At 38.6% G+C, this 17,485-nt stretch overlaps 1 protein-coding gene across 10 annotated transcripts in view; it reads right to left on the bottom strand.

Moving 5' to 3' along the window:
* KHDRBS2 (KH RNA binding domain containing, signal transduction associated 2) overlaps positions 1-17,485 on the bottom strand; it is a 349,074-nt gene that overhangs the window by 189,834 nt on the left and 141,755 nt on the right. For all 10 annotated transcript variants that reach the window (XR_013339753.1, XR_013339757.1, XR_013339751.1 and 7 more), the window contains exon 4: positions 825-971. Coding sequence is in view for 3 of the 10 variants with exons in the window: in XM_021525682.2 (XP_021381357.2) it covers positions 825-971 (147 nt within the window). In the remaining 7 variants the exon portion in view is untranslated. The remainder of the gene's footprint in view (positions 1-824; positions 972-17,485) is intronic.

Here is a 17,485-nt window from a genome sequence, read left to right as displayed (position 1 = left end):
TAAAAATAGAAACAAACTCTCATCATATTATTTTTAAGGAATATAAGTTCTGAACATTTTTAGAGCACTAAGAACTCTCAGGACAGACCTTAGAAAACAATGCATGCAATTCTAGTACTACTTCACTTAATATTTAGTATGCATATGCTCCAATTCTAAGATAAATTTAAGTATGAAAATAGCATTGAATGCACTTACAAATGTGGAAAAAATAATTTTCAGAGAACTTGAGAAAAATCAATAGACAAGAACGTAAATATTTCAGAAAGTGATATATTTAGTATAAATGGAGATGAAAAAGTTCACAGCTTTAGAGTACACTTCTGCACCCTCCTAGCTGATGGAAGATTGCCCAGCTGTGGTCTGAGTTATAATGGGAACAGAAATGTCTTAGGAATGTTTTGCTCATGCTGTTTGCCACACAAGAAATTAATTAACTTCATTAGCAAGATATTTAGGTAAATTGTTACATGCATTAAAATGTTTTTACAGACTTAAATATTGAAAAAATCTTGAAAGTATACTGTCATACAAATGACTAATGTCTGCAATCAGAGAACAAAAGTAATCTACCAGTTCCTCCAGAAAAGAAGAAAGGAAAGCAAAAAACATTGACAAATGGAAATAATAAAATACCTAGAAAATATATCAGGACATCAACTGTGACACTTAATGGCCTGTTTGGCATCTCCCTGGGACAAAAAAATGAAACACAAAAGTTCAACAGAACAGGACGAAGGGTTTTTTTTCCTTAGTCTAAAAAAGGAACAAACTCAATGCAACAAAACCATAACCTGTCAAGAAGAATGTTACAAGTGACTTACAGGAACCAGGAATTTTTTTATTTCTTCCAAGGCATGACTCATACGAGAATACGCCTCCCCAGGTGGAGCAAACACTTCAATTAATACATGGAGCTCATCACTCAAGTGTGCGTATTTGGCTTCTCCACTTTTCCTTAGTTCTTCCTCCTATGAAGAAAGGGTGGATTTGGTTTTTAAAACTGGAAATCCACTAATTTTGCAGTGATTTAGCATTCACAGACAACATGACAGAAGGACATAGTATAAGCAAACTTTTAAATCATTTGAGAAATAAAAGTCTAGTTCAAGCCACTTAAAGATTTAAAAATCAATTTTGAGTGTTTGAATGATAGAACCAGCATAATTATCATCTAAATCAGATTTTAATCAGCACAGTGAAAAAATGCTAAATACTCCAGAAGGAAGTACTGACATACTAAATCCATAATGGAAAAGCTGCATTCATCAGTCTGAATCTTAGCTCTTAACAAAAAAACCCATAAAATAAAGATGCATTTAACCATTTTGGAACACTATTGTTTAGTAAACTCTTTAGGTTCTTCAACAAACATCTGCAGCCTGTATATTTTAGTACCACCAAAGAAAAATATGCCCTAGGACTTTTATATGAGAAACAGAATCACAGCATAATTTGGGTGTGAAGGGACCTAAAGACTTTGTAGTTCCAGTGCTCCTGCCATGAACAGAAACTTCCACTAAATCAGGTTGCTCAGGGCCCCATCCAGCCTGGCCTTAAACAATCCCAGGGACGGGGCATCCACAACTTCTCTGGTCAAACTGCTCCAGTGTCTCACCATACCCATAGTGAAGAACCCTTTCCTAATGTTTAACCTAAAACCTACTCCCATTCAGTTTAAAGCCACTATCCCTTGTCCCCTCACTATGCACCTCTTCACAAAGTCCCTCTACAGCTTTCTTGCCCTCTTTCTGTACTTGAAAGGTGTCATAAATTTACCCTGAGCCTTCTCTTGTCCAGGCTGAGCAACCTAAATTCTCTTCATAGCAGACTGGCTCCAGCACTGATCATCTTCATGGCCCTCCTCTGGACTTGCTCTGACAGATCCATGTGCTTCTTATGCCGAGGGCCCCTGAGCTGCTCTCAGCACCTACTGAGTCTGAGTTTCAGCCTCAGTCCCAATTCAGGGTACCTATGCAATGTGGTGTACAGCTCAGATGGTGAACCACCACACCTAGATATAGCTCAACCATCTTTGGGTCCTAGTTTTCTAGCTATAAAATAAGCATAATAATCCTACTTTATGTTAATGTTCTCAAATGTCAATCCACTTTCTTACACAAAGTTTTGAGATAGCAAATGTAAATTGCAAAATACATTTGTAGTGGTTACTGCTCCATAAAAATCAAAGACATAGAATAGTGATCATGTTAATGGTACTGGCTATGATACCATAATGAAAAATGTAGTACATTACTACACAAGATAGCCATAAGTAATGCTAAAGAAATGATGAGTTGAACTCTCAGTTTTCAAAAATATTTTGAGAAATGTAATTTAGAAGAAAATATGTATCTACAGAAAACATTATCACAGAAAAAAGAAGTAAACTAATTTTCTTGAAAATGGTGAAGAGGTTACAGCTTTTTAATATATACTAAATAATAGTTTATGAACATTTAGTTAAGATATAAAAACTGTAACAACAGATTACAATTCTTACCAATTTAGCTTATTTAATTCTGCATTAAGTTTACTCATTTCAGCATTGACTAATTTACACCACTGCTTGCTACAAAAAACATTTGAAGAATGCTATACTCCTAAGAGTAAGTATTCAGTTCTTTTTATCTATGTTAGAAGATCCAGCCACAAGGACTTTTTTATTTCCCAGAGAATACAGAGGCTACATCCTGCAGCTTCATTGCCCAAGATCTGTCTCCATGCTAATTCAACATTTTGCAGATTATGATAAAACCATAACTCAATAAATATGAACTATTATTTTATTTTTAAATTTGAAAACTGAAATATTAGTTAGCAGCTGAAACTAGAAAAATTAAGATAAGACATAATTGTCTCAGTATTTTTATTTTTACAGTTAAATTATCTTTGTCATTTTAGCTTATCACTGAAATCTCATTGAAATTTCCATAAGAACCATAGCATAATATAAAAGTTCATCATAAGATGTTTTCAGTTTTCTGAAAAAAAATTTCACACATTTGATTACTTCTTCTGGAAAAATCTGGTATGGACTTTTCAGTAGAATTAAGCTTTCATTGTTATAAAGATACATCCTAGTGATTCCTGGAAGCTTCTTCCCTGTTGCTTTTTAAAGATTCTGAGGGGGAAAAAACAACAAAAAACAAATGCCAGAAAGCCCCAAAAGTTATCTTTCAGGAAAAGACTACCAATAAACTTAGCATTTAGAAACTGGAACTTTTCTTTTCAGATGTAGAAAAAAGCAGAAGCATAATATTTGACTCATTATTTTGATGTGGATTCTGTACAGCTAAGACATCAGCAACATGATTTTATAATGCATACCTGGAATGTTACCACTGCCTCTTCAGTGGTAACAATGGTAATTTTGGTAATGGTTTCTATTCTAGCTCCTGAACAAACTCAGGTTTTCTTACAACACATCATTTGATAACCTGTCTCTTCAGTTCAGCACATGCTTTCTGTATAGCTGTTGGAAACCATAGGCTGAGGTTGTGAGATACTACATATTTCCTGGTGAGGATACCTAATGAGGTTTCTTCTTTTGGAACATATGGGGTTAAAGACTGAATTTTCACACAATATCTCTTCCCATCATAGGGTAAAATGTCATAATAATGCTCCTTTTATTGCAAGTGTATGTCCAGAGACAATGAAACTTAAGGAAAACTATGGATGAGTAGGAACTCACAGGCTGTGTGAGCACTGCACCAAGCTCTCCTTCCCAAAGCCAGTGAGTATGACTGAGTACCTGGGGACTGAATGCAGCCTTATATTTAATCCTGTGTCCGGTATCAGGCATCTAACAAGCAAACAACAGGCATGGCTCACACTGCTGGGGAGACACCCGCAGGTATGGCAGCTGATGCCTACTGGCAGCTCATACAGCTCTCCGAGGGCAGTACAGATGAACAGGCCCTCCCAGGAGCACAGGAAGATGAACAACACCTTCGCAGATCTTCATTAGCAAGCAGCCCATCCCAACTGCACAGCAAAATGGTCAGTGTCCTGGACCCAATATCCACACTGCTCCTATTCAGGATGACAGTACTGCCCCTTGTGTAGCACAGCAGTGGGTTTTGCCTCCTGCTAGTTATACTCTGGTTGCAATAACTGAGATCCTATTAGAAGCCAGAGAGCCCAACCTTCATTTAGTTTCATAGGAGAGGAATCCAGTTAAAACCCTGTAAGCTCTGCTCACTTTAAATAATGGGAATTGGGAATGATCGGGAGGCTCTCCTCTAAACTATGCTTCTGAGTCAAACGAAAACACTAATGAATAACACCACATGTAGGACTGGTAAGGACTGATATGGATGATAACACTTTCAAGCACCTGGTACATTGAGGCAGAACAAATGAGATCATCATTAATCTATTTTTCAATGTGTTCTTTACAAGGCTATCTGGCTGCTAATGGCCTTCCAAGGCCCTAGTAGCCTCTATTGCACCAGTGCAATTACTTGTGGACTTTGGCTGTTTCTCATATAACTCTGCCTTAATCACCTCTGGGTTTCAGGTATTCCTCATGGTACTGTCTGTAACTTTTGACAGATCCTCATAGCTTTTTACATTCCACAATTCCCTACAACATATCCAGAAGTTTTTCTAGACTCTGTTCAGCTTGCACAGCCTTGGCCAGTGTCCACCCAGCAGCCAAGTTGCTCCCTCACAGCCTAAGCACAGAAATGATAACTGCTTAAGCTTACTTATGTAGACACAAAATGAATCACAGTGGATGGTGATGTGCATTGAAAACCTGATGGAGTCACTGAATCAAAATGCAGTTAAGTCTCAGGCACTAGATCTTAGGGTAGAAAAACAACAAACCTGGGACCTGATCAGTTCTGCTTTATAAAAGGAAAGAGTAGATTCCTTGGTTTCTGGGTTAGTGATAGCAATTGCTCTTGGTTCTGACTCTCAGGTTCACAGTATGGTTCTTAGTTCACTGCGATAATGTTTTACTTCAGGTGAGCAGAGCAGAGAAACCATGTATCACCCTCCAGAAACAACCTCCCCTTATCCTGATTCTCTTCCACTTCATTCTGCATGTCCATTCCCTTTATTTCTCATGAATGACAGAACCCAACTCCCCTCATGCATTGTACTTCAGGCTTCCTTCATTCTCTCTTCTTCCTCTCATTCTTAGACTGTCTGCCACACAGTGCTGAAGTCCATCCACCCTCAACATGATGCATGGCTCTATAACCCACTCCCTCCTAAGGATAACAAGTGTTTTGAAGCATCTACTGTGTTTTATAATTTCCAGTTGGCTAAAGCAGGGAAAATGAGTTATAAAACTTTATAGCAGTAATATTAGGAGTATCAACCTCTTCAAAAGTGAAGTATGTGAGTGATAGGAACATAAAGGCCAAGAAAAATGATGAATTATCTAAGGATGTGAGAGGAGTCTTAACATTTTTTAAAAGGATATGTGTTTACAGAGAACTGCTTTCTGTCTGGAAGCCTTGCCAAAATGCTTGAATAAAAAGACTAAAGTTGAAAGAAATTGAGTTTGCAAAGAAAACAGTGACACAGTCCAGACTGGAGAATCAAAAGTGTCCTCATAACAGTGAAATAACAGGAAATCAAAGAATAATAGAAAAGAAACTTGCAGTAGGAATTGTGTAAATCACAGCGATAAATTAATCAATGCAATACAAAGAACTTCCTATAATGAAACAAATACAGCTACGAAAAGAAACAATGGGTGCTTGAGGAACAATATGAGAATTGCAATGGATTTCATATCTTGCAAGGATTTACAAAGAAAAGCATGGTGCAGAGACTAGACAAAGATGATAATCACAGGGCTGCTGCTACACAGGCATTATTCATAAGATCACTGGGCAATGCTACAGAAGAAAATTAATGAGCATGCAGTTTGACAAATGCAAACCTATTAATTTTTAATCTGGACATAAATAAAAAAAAATAAAAATGTTGTCTGCCACACTGACTGTAGTATAAGTAACAGTGAACTCATTTATTTGGGGTACTGGGTTTGGAGTTAAAAAAGCTTTCAGGTCCAAGGTCCCATCAGTGGAGAAACAAAGAACAAAAAAAAAAAAAAAAAAAAAAAAAAAAAAAAAAAAAAAAAAAAGAGAAACAATTTGATAATGGATGAGCCATTGGAAACAGATTCAGCAGAGTACAGAGAAGCTAAAAGACCTAAGCTATTCCTTGACTCTTATTTTTAAGCCAGTTATTCTCACTCCAAGAAGAAGAAATAAGATGGAGGTGGTGAGTACATGAAGAGAGCTCACATAGCAGTGCAAAGACAGTGGGTGTATAACACCTGCAGTCAGCCACAGAGACCCCATTATGAAGTGCAGGCATTAGAAAGAACATTGCCTATAAGAGAAAATTACTGCAGATACAGGTGACAACAATTATATTCCTATACTTGATCCATCATTAAAATTTTCATTGTTACTTTGGTGAAATGGAGCAGAGAATTGTGTACATACAGGACTGTCTTGGGATAACAGGTCCTTCAGTGCTTTATTTCCTGATGCTTTTCAAATGAAATGCCACAAAATCTTAATGGCTAGGAGGTACTAAACCATACCTAGGTCAATTTTTTATTTAGAGAGGTGAAAAGGAAAAAAAAAAAGACTAATCAGCAGAAGAATGTGATGATAAGACAACCACTATTGAAAGAACCCTAACACCAGACATGAAGGCTAAATGAAGTAAAAATTGAAATTCTTTGAAGAAAATAATGTTTAGAAAAAAGAGTAACACACTAAAGTGGTATGTGCCAAAACTGAGGCACCAGACAGTGACCACTGTGACCAAGAATTAGTGATCTATGCTTAAATTCCCTGCCAGAAAACTTAAAAGTTCACAGACCTGCAAATGTTTCTGCACTTGTAAAAATCTAAGCAGAAGCTAAAACAGCATACATAAGAACCACCTGGGCACTAGAAAATTGCTCCTTGAATTAACCAAGCCAAAGATCTTTATTGAACACAATCAATGAATTGCAAGTTTGCAAAGCTTATGTGGGAAATCAAAGATCCTCAAGAAATGCATGATTAACATACCTAAAGATGCTTCATAGGATTATGTTCATCTTAAAACTTATGATCACAGCTAGGGATCACTGCAATCCAGACACCTTCAGATCCAGGAAGAAGACTTTGCCTTAATTAATGAGAGTAGAAAATGTCATGCTTTTATTTATGAAAGGCTAATTAGCAATTTGTTGCAACCAAGTTACACTTAGTTTGCTTGAACTTCAAACAAGATGTTACAATTTTACTATGTCTATGGGCAAAAACAGATCTTAAAAGAAGCACTTTCTTTTCTTTTTCCTTTAATCCAAGATTTATTACAAGTTTAGTTCCACAGTAATGATTACAGCTCAAATTCCAAGCAGGCACAAACCAGCTTTGTAGTGTCTAAGTCTTTCCCTGGTTTTATGCTCACCCTTCCACTGCCCTGGGGATCCTAAGGTTGACGACTTCAGTGTGGAGAGGACAACACTGGTGTGAGTTGCAATACTCTGAGTTCTTTGATGCAAGATACTGCATTGGGTTTGCATGGCCAAGTTTTGGTAGCAGTGAGGTGGTACAGGGCTGGCTTCTGTGAGAAGATGCCAGAAGATTCCTCAGTGTCTGGCAGAGCCAATCCCAGATGGCTCCAAGATGGATGTGCTGCTGGATAAAGCTGGGTCAATCAGAAATGGAGCTAACACCCCTGCAATAACATATTTAAGGAGAAGAAAGAAAAAGTTGTGTCTCAAATGCAATTGTGGCCAGAGAAGAGTGGGGTGATAATATGTGAGTGGAACAGCTCTGCAGACCCCAAGGTCAGTGCAGAGGGAGGAGCAGGAGGTGCTCCAGGTGCCAGAGCTGAGATTCCCCTGCAGCCCCTGGTGCAGCCCATGGTGAGGCAGCTGTGCCCTGCAGCCCTTGGAGGGCCATGGGGATGCAGAGATCCACCTGCAGCCCTTTGCTGGAGGCCCACACTGGAGAAGGTGGATGCCTGGGATGAGGCTGTGATCCCATGGGAGTCCTGTGCTGGAGCAGGCTCCTGGCAGGACTTGTTTCTCGCGGGGTACCCATAGTGGAGCAGTTTGTACTTGAAGGACTACATCCCACAGAACAGTGACCCACACTGCAGCATTATGAAGAGAACTGTTGCCTGTGGGGATTGACTGATGTTGGAAAAACTCATGGAGGACTGTCTCTTGTGGGAGAGAACGCACGCTGGATCAGGGGAAGGACTCCTCTTTCTGACCAGTGGCAGAAATAACCTGTGGTGAGCTAAGCAGACTGTAACCCTCATTCCCTGTCTCCCTGCACCACTCGGGGAGAGGAGGTAGAGCTGGTAAGGAGGAAGAAGTGGGGAGAAAGGTAGTTTTAAGGTCTTATTTTGCTTCTCATTATCCTGCTCTGATTTTGTTAGTAACAACTAATATCTCCAATTCTATCCTGTTTTGCCCTTCACAGTATTTGTGAGATCTCTCTCCATGTTTACCTCAACCCATGAATCCTTTGTTATATTTTCTCTCCCCCTGCAATTGTGGAAGTGAGAGATAGAAAGGCTTTGGTAGGTGCCTGGCATCCAGATGAGGACAATCCACTACAGAGACAAAACTGACAGCAATAATTTCTTCCTCTCCTCTCCAGGAAGCACAGGAGTTTATTTTTAGGATGCTATATACATTGTTCTTTCTTCATTGTTTAGCAACTCCATTTCCCATCCAAATTCACTAGATATAGTAAGTTTTACACCTGCTGTGTGTGTTTTTTGTTTTTTGTGTTTTTTTTTTTTTTTTTTTTTTTTTTTCTCTCTCTTTGTTACTTGTGAAGTGATTTTACCCATATCTCAATGTTGTATCCCTTTAAAGACCTGCAGCTGACCTTGATTCCTGGTCCCTCCTTACAGTCCTGGAGTCTTCCTTATCATCCCATGCCTTTGCTTTCTATGCCTCCACTTCCATCCCAACCCTGTACTCCCCCTATGCATCACTTTTATTCTAGGGCCATAGCAGCACCCTCCACACAGAATAATGATTTATTATTGCTACCATTAATTACAGATACAGTACAAACCTAGGCAAGAAGTAAAGCAGTGAAGGTAAAAATCACTCAGACATTAGACAAAGGCTGCTAGAAGTCAGCAAGCTCAAAGGGAGCTGGGGACAGACCCTGAACAGTCTAGAGAAAGGCTGGCAGGTCCCAGCCCTGTGCTACGCCTTTAGCACAAAGCCTGCAAGCTGCAACAGGTGATGGCAACACCACATTTCCTGGGACACAGGGCTACCAGTGTCAGTGAAAAGACAACATAAGGAACTAATTGCCTCTGATGATCAATTCGGAAAAGCACTCTTGGGATAAAGAGATTTTTTTTTTTTCAGCTACACGTGTGTAATTTTATACCTAAATATATAGTTGGATGAGGCCTTTTGCATTCAATGCACTCCTTAGTTCCACCAATGCTAGATCATCTCAGGGTATAAACAATTGCTTGGGCTCTGCCACCATGTAAACTGTGATGGCTGCAGCTACTGCTGAGGATGAGTCTCTGCACAAAAGGATCAAAACTACTGAGCACAGACTGCATTCCCAAACTTCACCATCCCTTTAGGAAGGGTTCCTCACTATGATATATGGTTTTGCTTAACTACACCCAGGCTGCTGACAGCCAATGCCAAATCACCACATTCAAAAGGATAAATACAGCTATTTAGTGATTTGAAAAAATGAAGAGTAGAGAGATATAATAAAGGTTGATGACACTCTAAGAGCTTTAAGAGCTTACTGTGTCAAAAATAAAGCAAGCCTTTGGCAGAAGAAAAACATTTGAGGAAAGCAGATATAACTTCATTTACACTGGTTGGAGGAAAATACATGTTCTTTTTCTCTGGTATAATTTTTACTTTCCAGTTATAATTTTACTGGTTCTCCTACATCAATCTAGCTCTAGTTCATTATGTTTGGAGCCAACAATTTTATAAATTTTAATCCCCTTTTTTTTTTAGAGGGACAGAGAGAGAACACAAAGTCACCCTCAAGTGATACAAATGTTGTAGACACTAGTAAACTCTACTAATGTTTTAGGTAATTCAGTAAGCTAGTTGATGACAAATTATCAGTCATCATGAAAAGAAGGTTAAGTGTATTTATGCTAAGAATTACATAAACTGACAATAATTTATTTATCAAACATTCTTATTCATCAAGAAACATTAATCTTTATATCTGTTATGTATGTAGTGTTCGCAAAATCTGTGTTTAATAAAAACCAGTATTGGTTATTTAAAATGTACAAACAGGAAAATTTAAATATCTGTATCGCCTTTTTGTTCCTTTTGTTCCTTCTTTGTCATTAAGTTTATTATGACTGTATTAGTCCTATAAGAAAATTTTTTTTCTCCAAAAAACAAATATCACTTCTATCACAAAATTTGCAAGGGATGTTCTATTTTTAAGAATAGGGACTTGTATGAAAAGAAACATTTTGCAGTTCTCCAGGCTCTGAATGAATTATTTTGCTACAAACTACTGAACTGAAATAAAAGTAAATTCCAGTTGCAGTCAAGTACTTTAAAGACTTTGGGTTTGGTCACCTGGAGAAAATAGTAGAAATAATATTTCTACCATGGAAAAAATTATGCATAAGAAGAAGAAAATACTCATGAGAAAATACTCATATTTTGAAACAATCCATCAGAAGAGGTCTAATGTATACACTTATCTTTGACTATAAAGAAGACTGAAGATTGTCTTTGGCAAATAATTTATTTATATTTCAGCCAAATTTATGATGAAGACTCCAAGTACACACTTGAAAGTAAATACTTGGTTAACCACTCAGTGAAGGATGTTTTCTGAATACAGGCCTAGAGAACAGATCCACTGATAAATGTAGATTTTACTTCAAAGCCTAATTGCTATTGCAGGTGCCTACATAAAGAGACCTCCAAACTTTTCCCAATGTGTGTAAACTTACTCACTTAGCTTATAGATGCAAAAGAACTTAAACACTCAGGATTCAGGCATGATTTTGATCCTAAATACCAAGCTGTGGCCACCTAATTTCCAGTTCAGTTGCTTCCTGCCCCTGAAATCCACAGAAGCCAGAATTGTCCACAGTAATACTCCTCAGACTGAAGTGTCTGGGCAGCAGTGCCACATGAGGGTGAAGGAGATTTGATAATTCTTTCAGGCTTAAGCTTCTCTGGGATTACTAAAGTAACAAGGGACTAACTAAGACAGATGTTCCCAATACACTCCTATTGAATACAAGAGGAGCTGCTGCCCTTTTCCTTAATGAGGTAGCTGTTGGAGAGCTCATCAAGTTACACATTATGGAAGTCAGGAAATAGGTGTTCATTTTAGAGAAGTTGCTAGATGAATCCCACAAGAACCATTTGGTGAACGTGTTCTTTTAAACTATTCATAAGTGATCCAGAAAATGAGTTGAACAGTATTAAAAATTCTCCACTGATAAAGACCACCTCTTTCTGTGTGCACAGACTCTAGATAATGTTATTTCTGGAGAAAGATCTTGAAAGCATTACATTCTACAGAAAGATTTTGCTCAGTGTATCACATCAGTTTGAGTATTTTCTATAAGGCAATTTTTAAGAAAGGAAGATAAATGAAACTGCAAAGGCTCTAGTAGACCATTTTGGTGCTCCAATTTAAAGAAGTTTAGAAACAAAACAGATCAAGATGAAAAGAATTATTATGAATATGGAAATATTTTCATATGAGAAGCTAAACACCAAAGTAATTTCAATCTTGACATTCCTGCAGTTCAAGATGTCCTTAAACAATTAATTATTTGAAAGCCTTTCTATTTTCACTGGTTCTTATGTTCTTACCCAAACTTTTCAACCTGCAACTTTCAGGAGTTGCAGACTGAGTGCATTTTTATGTTTTCCTGTCTCATTTGGAACTGTGAACCCATGAATGTCGGGCATGATGTGTTGCATACCTAGAGAAAAATCCCCAACAGAATGTGTTATGTTTTTGTTCCATGACAATTGCAATTGCTTGCTGATGTATATTTTATCACTTATTACACAGACGTGTATGCTTAAGGTGGTTATGTGTCAAATACGGAACCCACTTCTGATGTTAAAGATCCTATTACTAATTAGCATTCAAATGAGCTCAAAACAGTATTACAGGTGCTTCATCTGGAAAGCAAGGCAACACTTCAGCCACTCTGATTGCTCGTTATAATCAGAGCTGAAAGAGTGCAGAGGAGAGTGATTTACAGCCACTTTCAGCTGCAAATTCAGGAATCATGCCTGCTGCAAGATGTATGGAGAACTGCCAGCTGCCTTCACCTCCTTGCCTCCTGCTGTGGCAGCCTCCTCCTCTCCTTCCATGCATAGGGACTTTCTCAAGGATAATGTTGTTGTGTCTCTGATGACCCCTTCCAAATCCAACTGGGAAGCCCCTGCAAGCTTAAACTGATGATCCCATTTAACTCCTCATTGCTTTTTCTAATGAGTCTCCACCATTGTGCAAAATCTGTGTTAATGTTTTGTACTCTGAAACACAGAGTACAGTGAAACACAGTGGAACCTGTGATACAGGAAATGTACTTCCCTAAACAGTGGATATAAGGGAAGTGACTTCTCCCCGATTGCCATATTGGCCTAGGCAGGGTAATGGGGGTGGTTTGGCATCCAGCAGTTTAAAGACCTGTCTGATAAACTGTATTATAAAGTTCATTTTCCTGGCTGATTTTCAATAATGATTTCCTCAAGGCTGTCCCTTGATTAACCACAACATTGCAAAAAAAAGCAGTAAATGGATTTGAGTATCCTACCACAAATTTAGAAGAGACCGCTATTTCCTTGTATTGCCTTGATTCTCATGCAGTGATGTGCAAACCACATCAAAGGTGGAGACAAACTGAACTCTTGGGAGTGGAAGAGGGAAGTTTATAAATAATTGGCAAACACTGTATCTCTAATGGCATTTACAGAGATGAAAATGTTTCAATACCTAAGCTGACCTAAAAAATACACTATCTTCTGAAAAGGATTTTAGAATTTGATTTCAAATTTATTTGATCTCAAATCAGATCAAATAACTGAAAAAATCAACAGTGTGCCACTCTTCTTCACAGACATTCCTTTTTCTGAGCCAGAATTTTAATGTCTTGAAAATGACATACTCCCTCTGCCATGTGACAGTCACACATGATTTTGCATGTTTCACTTTTTCTTTTCTTGTAGAATTAGGTTTTGCATAATGATAAAGAACCCAAATACACTTTTCAATGGCAAAAGTACTTGTTCCTCTAATATCTAGAAAATCTAATTATGCACATTTTATTCATTTAGACAAATAATATTAATGAGATTGCAAATTCTTGGATCATTTCTCACAAAGGTGTCAGAAGTAGTTTACAGATGAATATGTTGTAACAATATTACATATATCATAAAATTATAGAATGAATCATCGAATGGTTTGGGTTGGAAGGGACCTTAAAGATTATAAGGCTATTCCAACCACCCTGCCATGGGTAGGGATACCTTGCATTAGACCAGGTTGCTCAGAGCTTTGTCCAAACTGGCTTTGAAAACTTTCAGGGATGGGGCATTCACAACTCCTTGGGGCAACCTGTTCCTGCCACAACACCCTCACAGTAAAATATCTAATACCACCCAATATCTAATCTAAACTTACTCTCAGTTTGAATCCATTCTCCTTTGTCACTACAGGCTCTTGTAAAAAGTTCCTCTCCATCTTTCTTGTAGGCTCCCTTCAGGTACTGGAAGGCCACAATTACATCAACCCTAAACTTCTTTTCTAGGCTGAACAATCCAAATTTTCTCAGCTCTTCTTCACATGAGAGGTACTTCATCCCTCTAAGCAGCTCAGTTGCCCTCCTGTGGACTTGATCCAACAGGTCCATGTCCTTCCTGTAGTGGGCAACTCTCATGACTTTATGTCTGACAGATTTACTGACTGCAAATAAAATAGCTTGCAAATAGATTCTCAGTCATCTCAGATTTGATGGGGATATGCTCTGCAAAGATGAAGAACACATTTTCTAATCTTCTCGTAGGAATCTGTAAGAATATTAGTCCATTATAAGCCATAAATGAATTTAGCCATAAATGAATCTGAGTAAAATATATTATTTTTTACCGACAAGTGATTATACCTATTCTAATAGAAATTTACTGAAGACTCAGTTTTATGGAACGTGCAGAGTACTCAGACCATGTACCAGTCACGTAACAGCAGCTCCCTGGCAGTGCAGTCTGGACCTGACCTGAACTTCGTATCATGAGAGAGTACTTCAAAAAGCTACCACTTATAAAGGAAGTCAAAATAAGTTCTGTCAAGTTTGTTTATCTTGAGGTAACTTGGCTGGGGTGGGTGATGATGGTAGCTTTTGGCTGGGGAGTCTGTGACTCAGTGGAAACTTTGGTGTTCCTCACTGCATATTTTTAGAATACCTTGTTTACCTAAGAACAGAGGCATCCTCATTGGAAGGCAGACTCACCTTTGCAAGGTAAATGCAAATCCTAAAATCACAAAGAAAGCAACCTGAAGCATGGAAAGGGCTTTCTTCCAGGAAGTTCAGTGTTCAGAATTTCACACTGTTCTTCCTAGTGCCCCAAAGGAAAGGTATGCAGTCACTTCAGAGGAGCTCACCCCAGGATGGAGATGTCACTGGTACTAAACTGGCCACGTCAAGATGTCAGTGACTAAGTGCAGCCAGGGCATCCCCTCTAAAAGCTCAAAGCACACTGCTCCAGATCCCCTACCCAGAACTTCCCATCTCCCCTGAGCACTTGCACAGCATCCAAACCAGAATGGACTATCACCAAAACCCCAAACACACATAAAGTTGAAAGAGTAAAATAATTTTAGAATTCAGTTTAAAACAGATAATTGCACTTCAGAAAAGGTTAAGTACCTGAAGTCTTCAGAGTCAGCTAATTTTACTGCACTAAAAATTAATATTCATTTTGCACTTAAATTTTATCATCTAGATCATCCCTTGCAATTTAAAGCACTTCTCCAACCCCCTTTATGTGCTCAGATTTATGCAAGAAGATATAACCTTGTGCACAGGCTTTGAGTGTTGCAAAATTTTCATTACATGGTAGCCATATATCAGATAATAAAAAAATATGCAGATTAAATTAATCAATTCTAATAAATTCTGCCTAATGTCACCATCAGTTTACCACAAAATTTCCTTCTATTAAAAGCTTTCTCCCAGGAAACATTGTAACCTGTCTCTGGCTGAAAATGAAGCATTTTATTTGTTTTCCAGTTCTTTACTGCTTTAGCACCTGTGGTCTCCCTTGTTGCTCATTTTCAATACCAGTACAAATGAATGTAAAATAAAATTGAACAATAACCCTGTTTATGGCAGATTTTCTCCACACATTCAAAAGAAAAGATGAGGATATTTTTATCATTGTATGAACATCCTCAAATGCCATGACTGATATTAAATGCTGAAAAAAATACATTTCTTGGTCTTTCTTCTCTTCCTCGTAAGTTGGCAAAAGGGAAAAATAAAACATATTTCTTAAATAAGGAATATGTGCACCACAAAAAATCAGCAAAGCTTCAGCTCCTAACAGACATAGCTCATTGTGCTATGTTTTCCATTTAAATGTTAGGGGTTTTGGGTCAGTGTGCAAAGACCAAATTACTCAGGTTCGTCAAAATCATAATCTTCCTCCCAAGGCTGTGTTCAACCCTGAGGTCTTTGCTGACGTGCTGGATCTGAGACAAAAGTCCCAGCCTGAAAAGATAGTTATAGGACAAATGAAGGATTATTTGTGTCCCATGAGTGGGATTCATTTACCTTGACTTACGGATCCAGAAATTAGATTTGTAAGCCTAAACTAACCACATGGAGCTCTCAATGGAAACAAACAAGTAACTCATCTGAAGCTGAGGCTGCTGTTCAAGATGACTTGGGAGTTTAGGTGAATGAATCAGTTTATGGATCTAAGTATCTTTTTGGATCTGTCCAAATCATATTAATAAAGAAGAAATCAAAAGACAATTCCTAGCTATGAAAATGGGGGGCGGGGGAGGAATAATGTAATATTGGTTGGATTATTTTATAAAAATTATCAGGATGGAGATAAAAATGAAGACTAATAGCACCATACTGGACAAGTTTAAAGACTGCTGGCACTGACTGAAGGATTACAGACATAATTTTAACTGCTCAGGAAAAGATAATATATCCATCATGAATCTGAAACATTCAATTTGCTCTTCCAAACACATATTTAAGCATTACCTGTTTTCACTGGGCATGCTGAATGAAAACTGCAGTATTTTACAATCAACCTATATGTTGCCCTGCTGGTGACATGAAGAGCAAAGAAAGAGGTGGCAACCCAAGCAATCAGGCAAGTGCAGGCGGAGATGTTACTATTACTAGCTTCATACCTATTTTTTTTTTTTTTTTTTTTGTGGCACAGCGTAATTCTTATTTCACTCAGAAACAGTGGTTGCAAAAGCAACACTGGTACACTTTAAGAGAGATGAAATACCTAATTATGAGAAACTCCATTTGTTCTATTTTCATTCCACGTAAGTTACTGAGGGGTTTGACAGTGATGGAGTTCCCCAGCAGAAAAGGCACATGGTGCTCAGGCTACAGGGACATGCTGCACCACAGCAGCTGATTAATTAACAGCTGTCATTTACCAATTATATCCTTTCACAATCAGTAAATCTGTCATGAAAGGACAGATTCTGCTCCTCTGCAGTCTGAACAATGGCACTGTGGCCATCATGTTTTATTACTGCACTCCCCTAAGATACATGGAGGAGCCTGGAGAAAGCACTTGAGATGCCTCTCTGGTAAGCAGAGCATGACAAATTTCCATTAGCAATGCTCCTGGACCTCTGGCTATGATGGGGATTACTACTCCTTGGCTCACTTGCCTCCAGTCCTCTGCTGTCCCTCCTGTGCTCCTTGTGCCCAGTCCAAGGGGCTGCAATGCCTCCTCCAGCACCAGACTGCACGTGTGTTTCCTTGGCACATCCCTCCTTCATACTCACAGAGAGGCCTTCCCCCACCAGGGATTTATACATAAAATGGCTAATAAGGAAGGAACGATGCTTGCCTGCTTTTTTTTCTTTTCTCCCCCACACCTCTCTCTGAATCCCATTCTGTTAAAGGGTGTTTTTATGCTAGAAATGTTCAGTGGCAAAGAAATCTCATCAACCATTCCATGCTGCTGCTGTTTTGGCAAACTGCATCCAACAGTTCCTGCCTCTGCCAGGGTCACCTGGCCCTGCTGCCAGCACCTGGTGAGAGAGGCATGAGGGCAACTGAGCATCTCTCCCTGGGGCACAGGGTTCCCAAGAGTCCACTCCCCACAAACCCTCTAATCCACTCACACGTGGGTTTGCAGTCTTTCTGCCACTGTCTCCTCAGACATAAAGGAGGATGACAAATGAGACTAACCATCATGCTTGCCACAGAGACAGGAGATCTGATT

Source organism: Lonchura striata, chromosome 3, assembly GCF_046129695.1.
Source record: "Lonchura striata isolate bLonStr1 chromosome 3, bLonStr1.mat, whole genome shotgun sequence".
Taxonomy (NCBI): Eukaryota; Metazoa; Chordata; class Aves; order Passeriformes; family Estrildidae; genus Lonchura; species Lonchura striata.
This window is presented reverse-complemented; position numbering and strand designations above follow the sequence as displayed.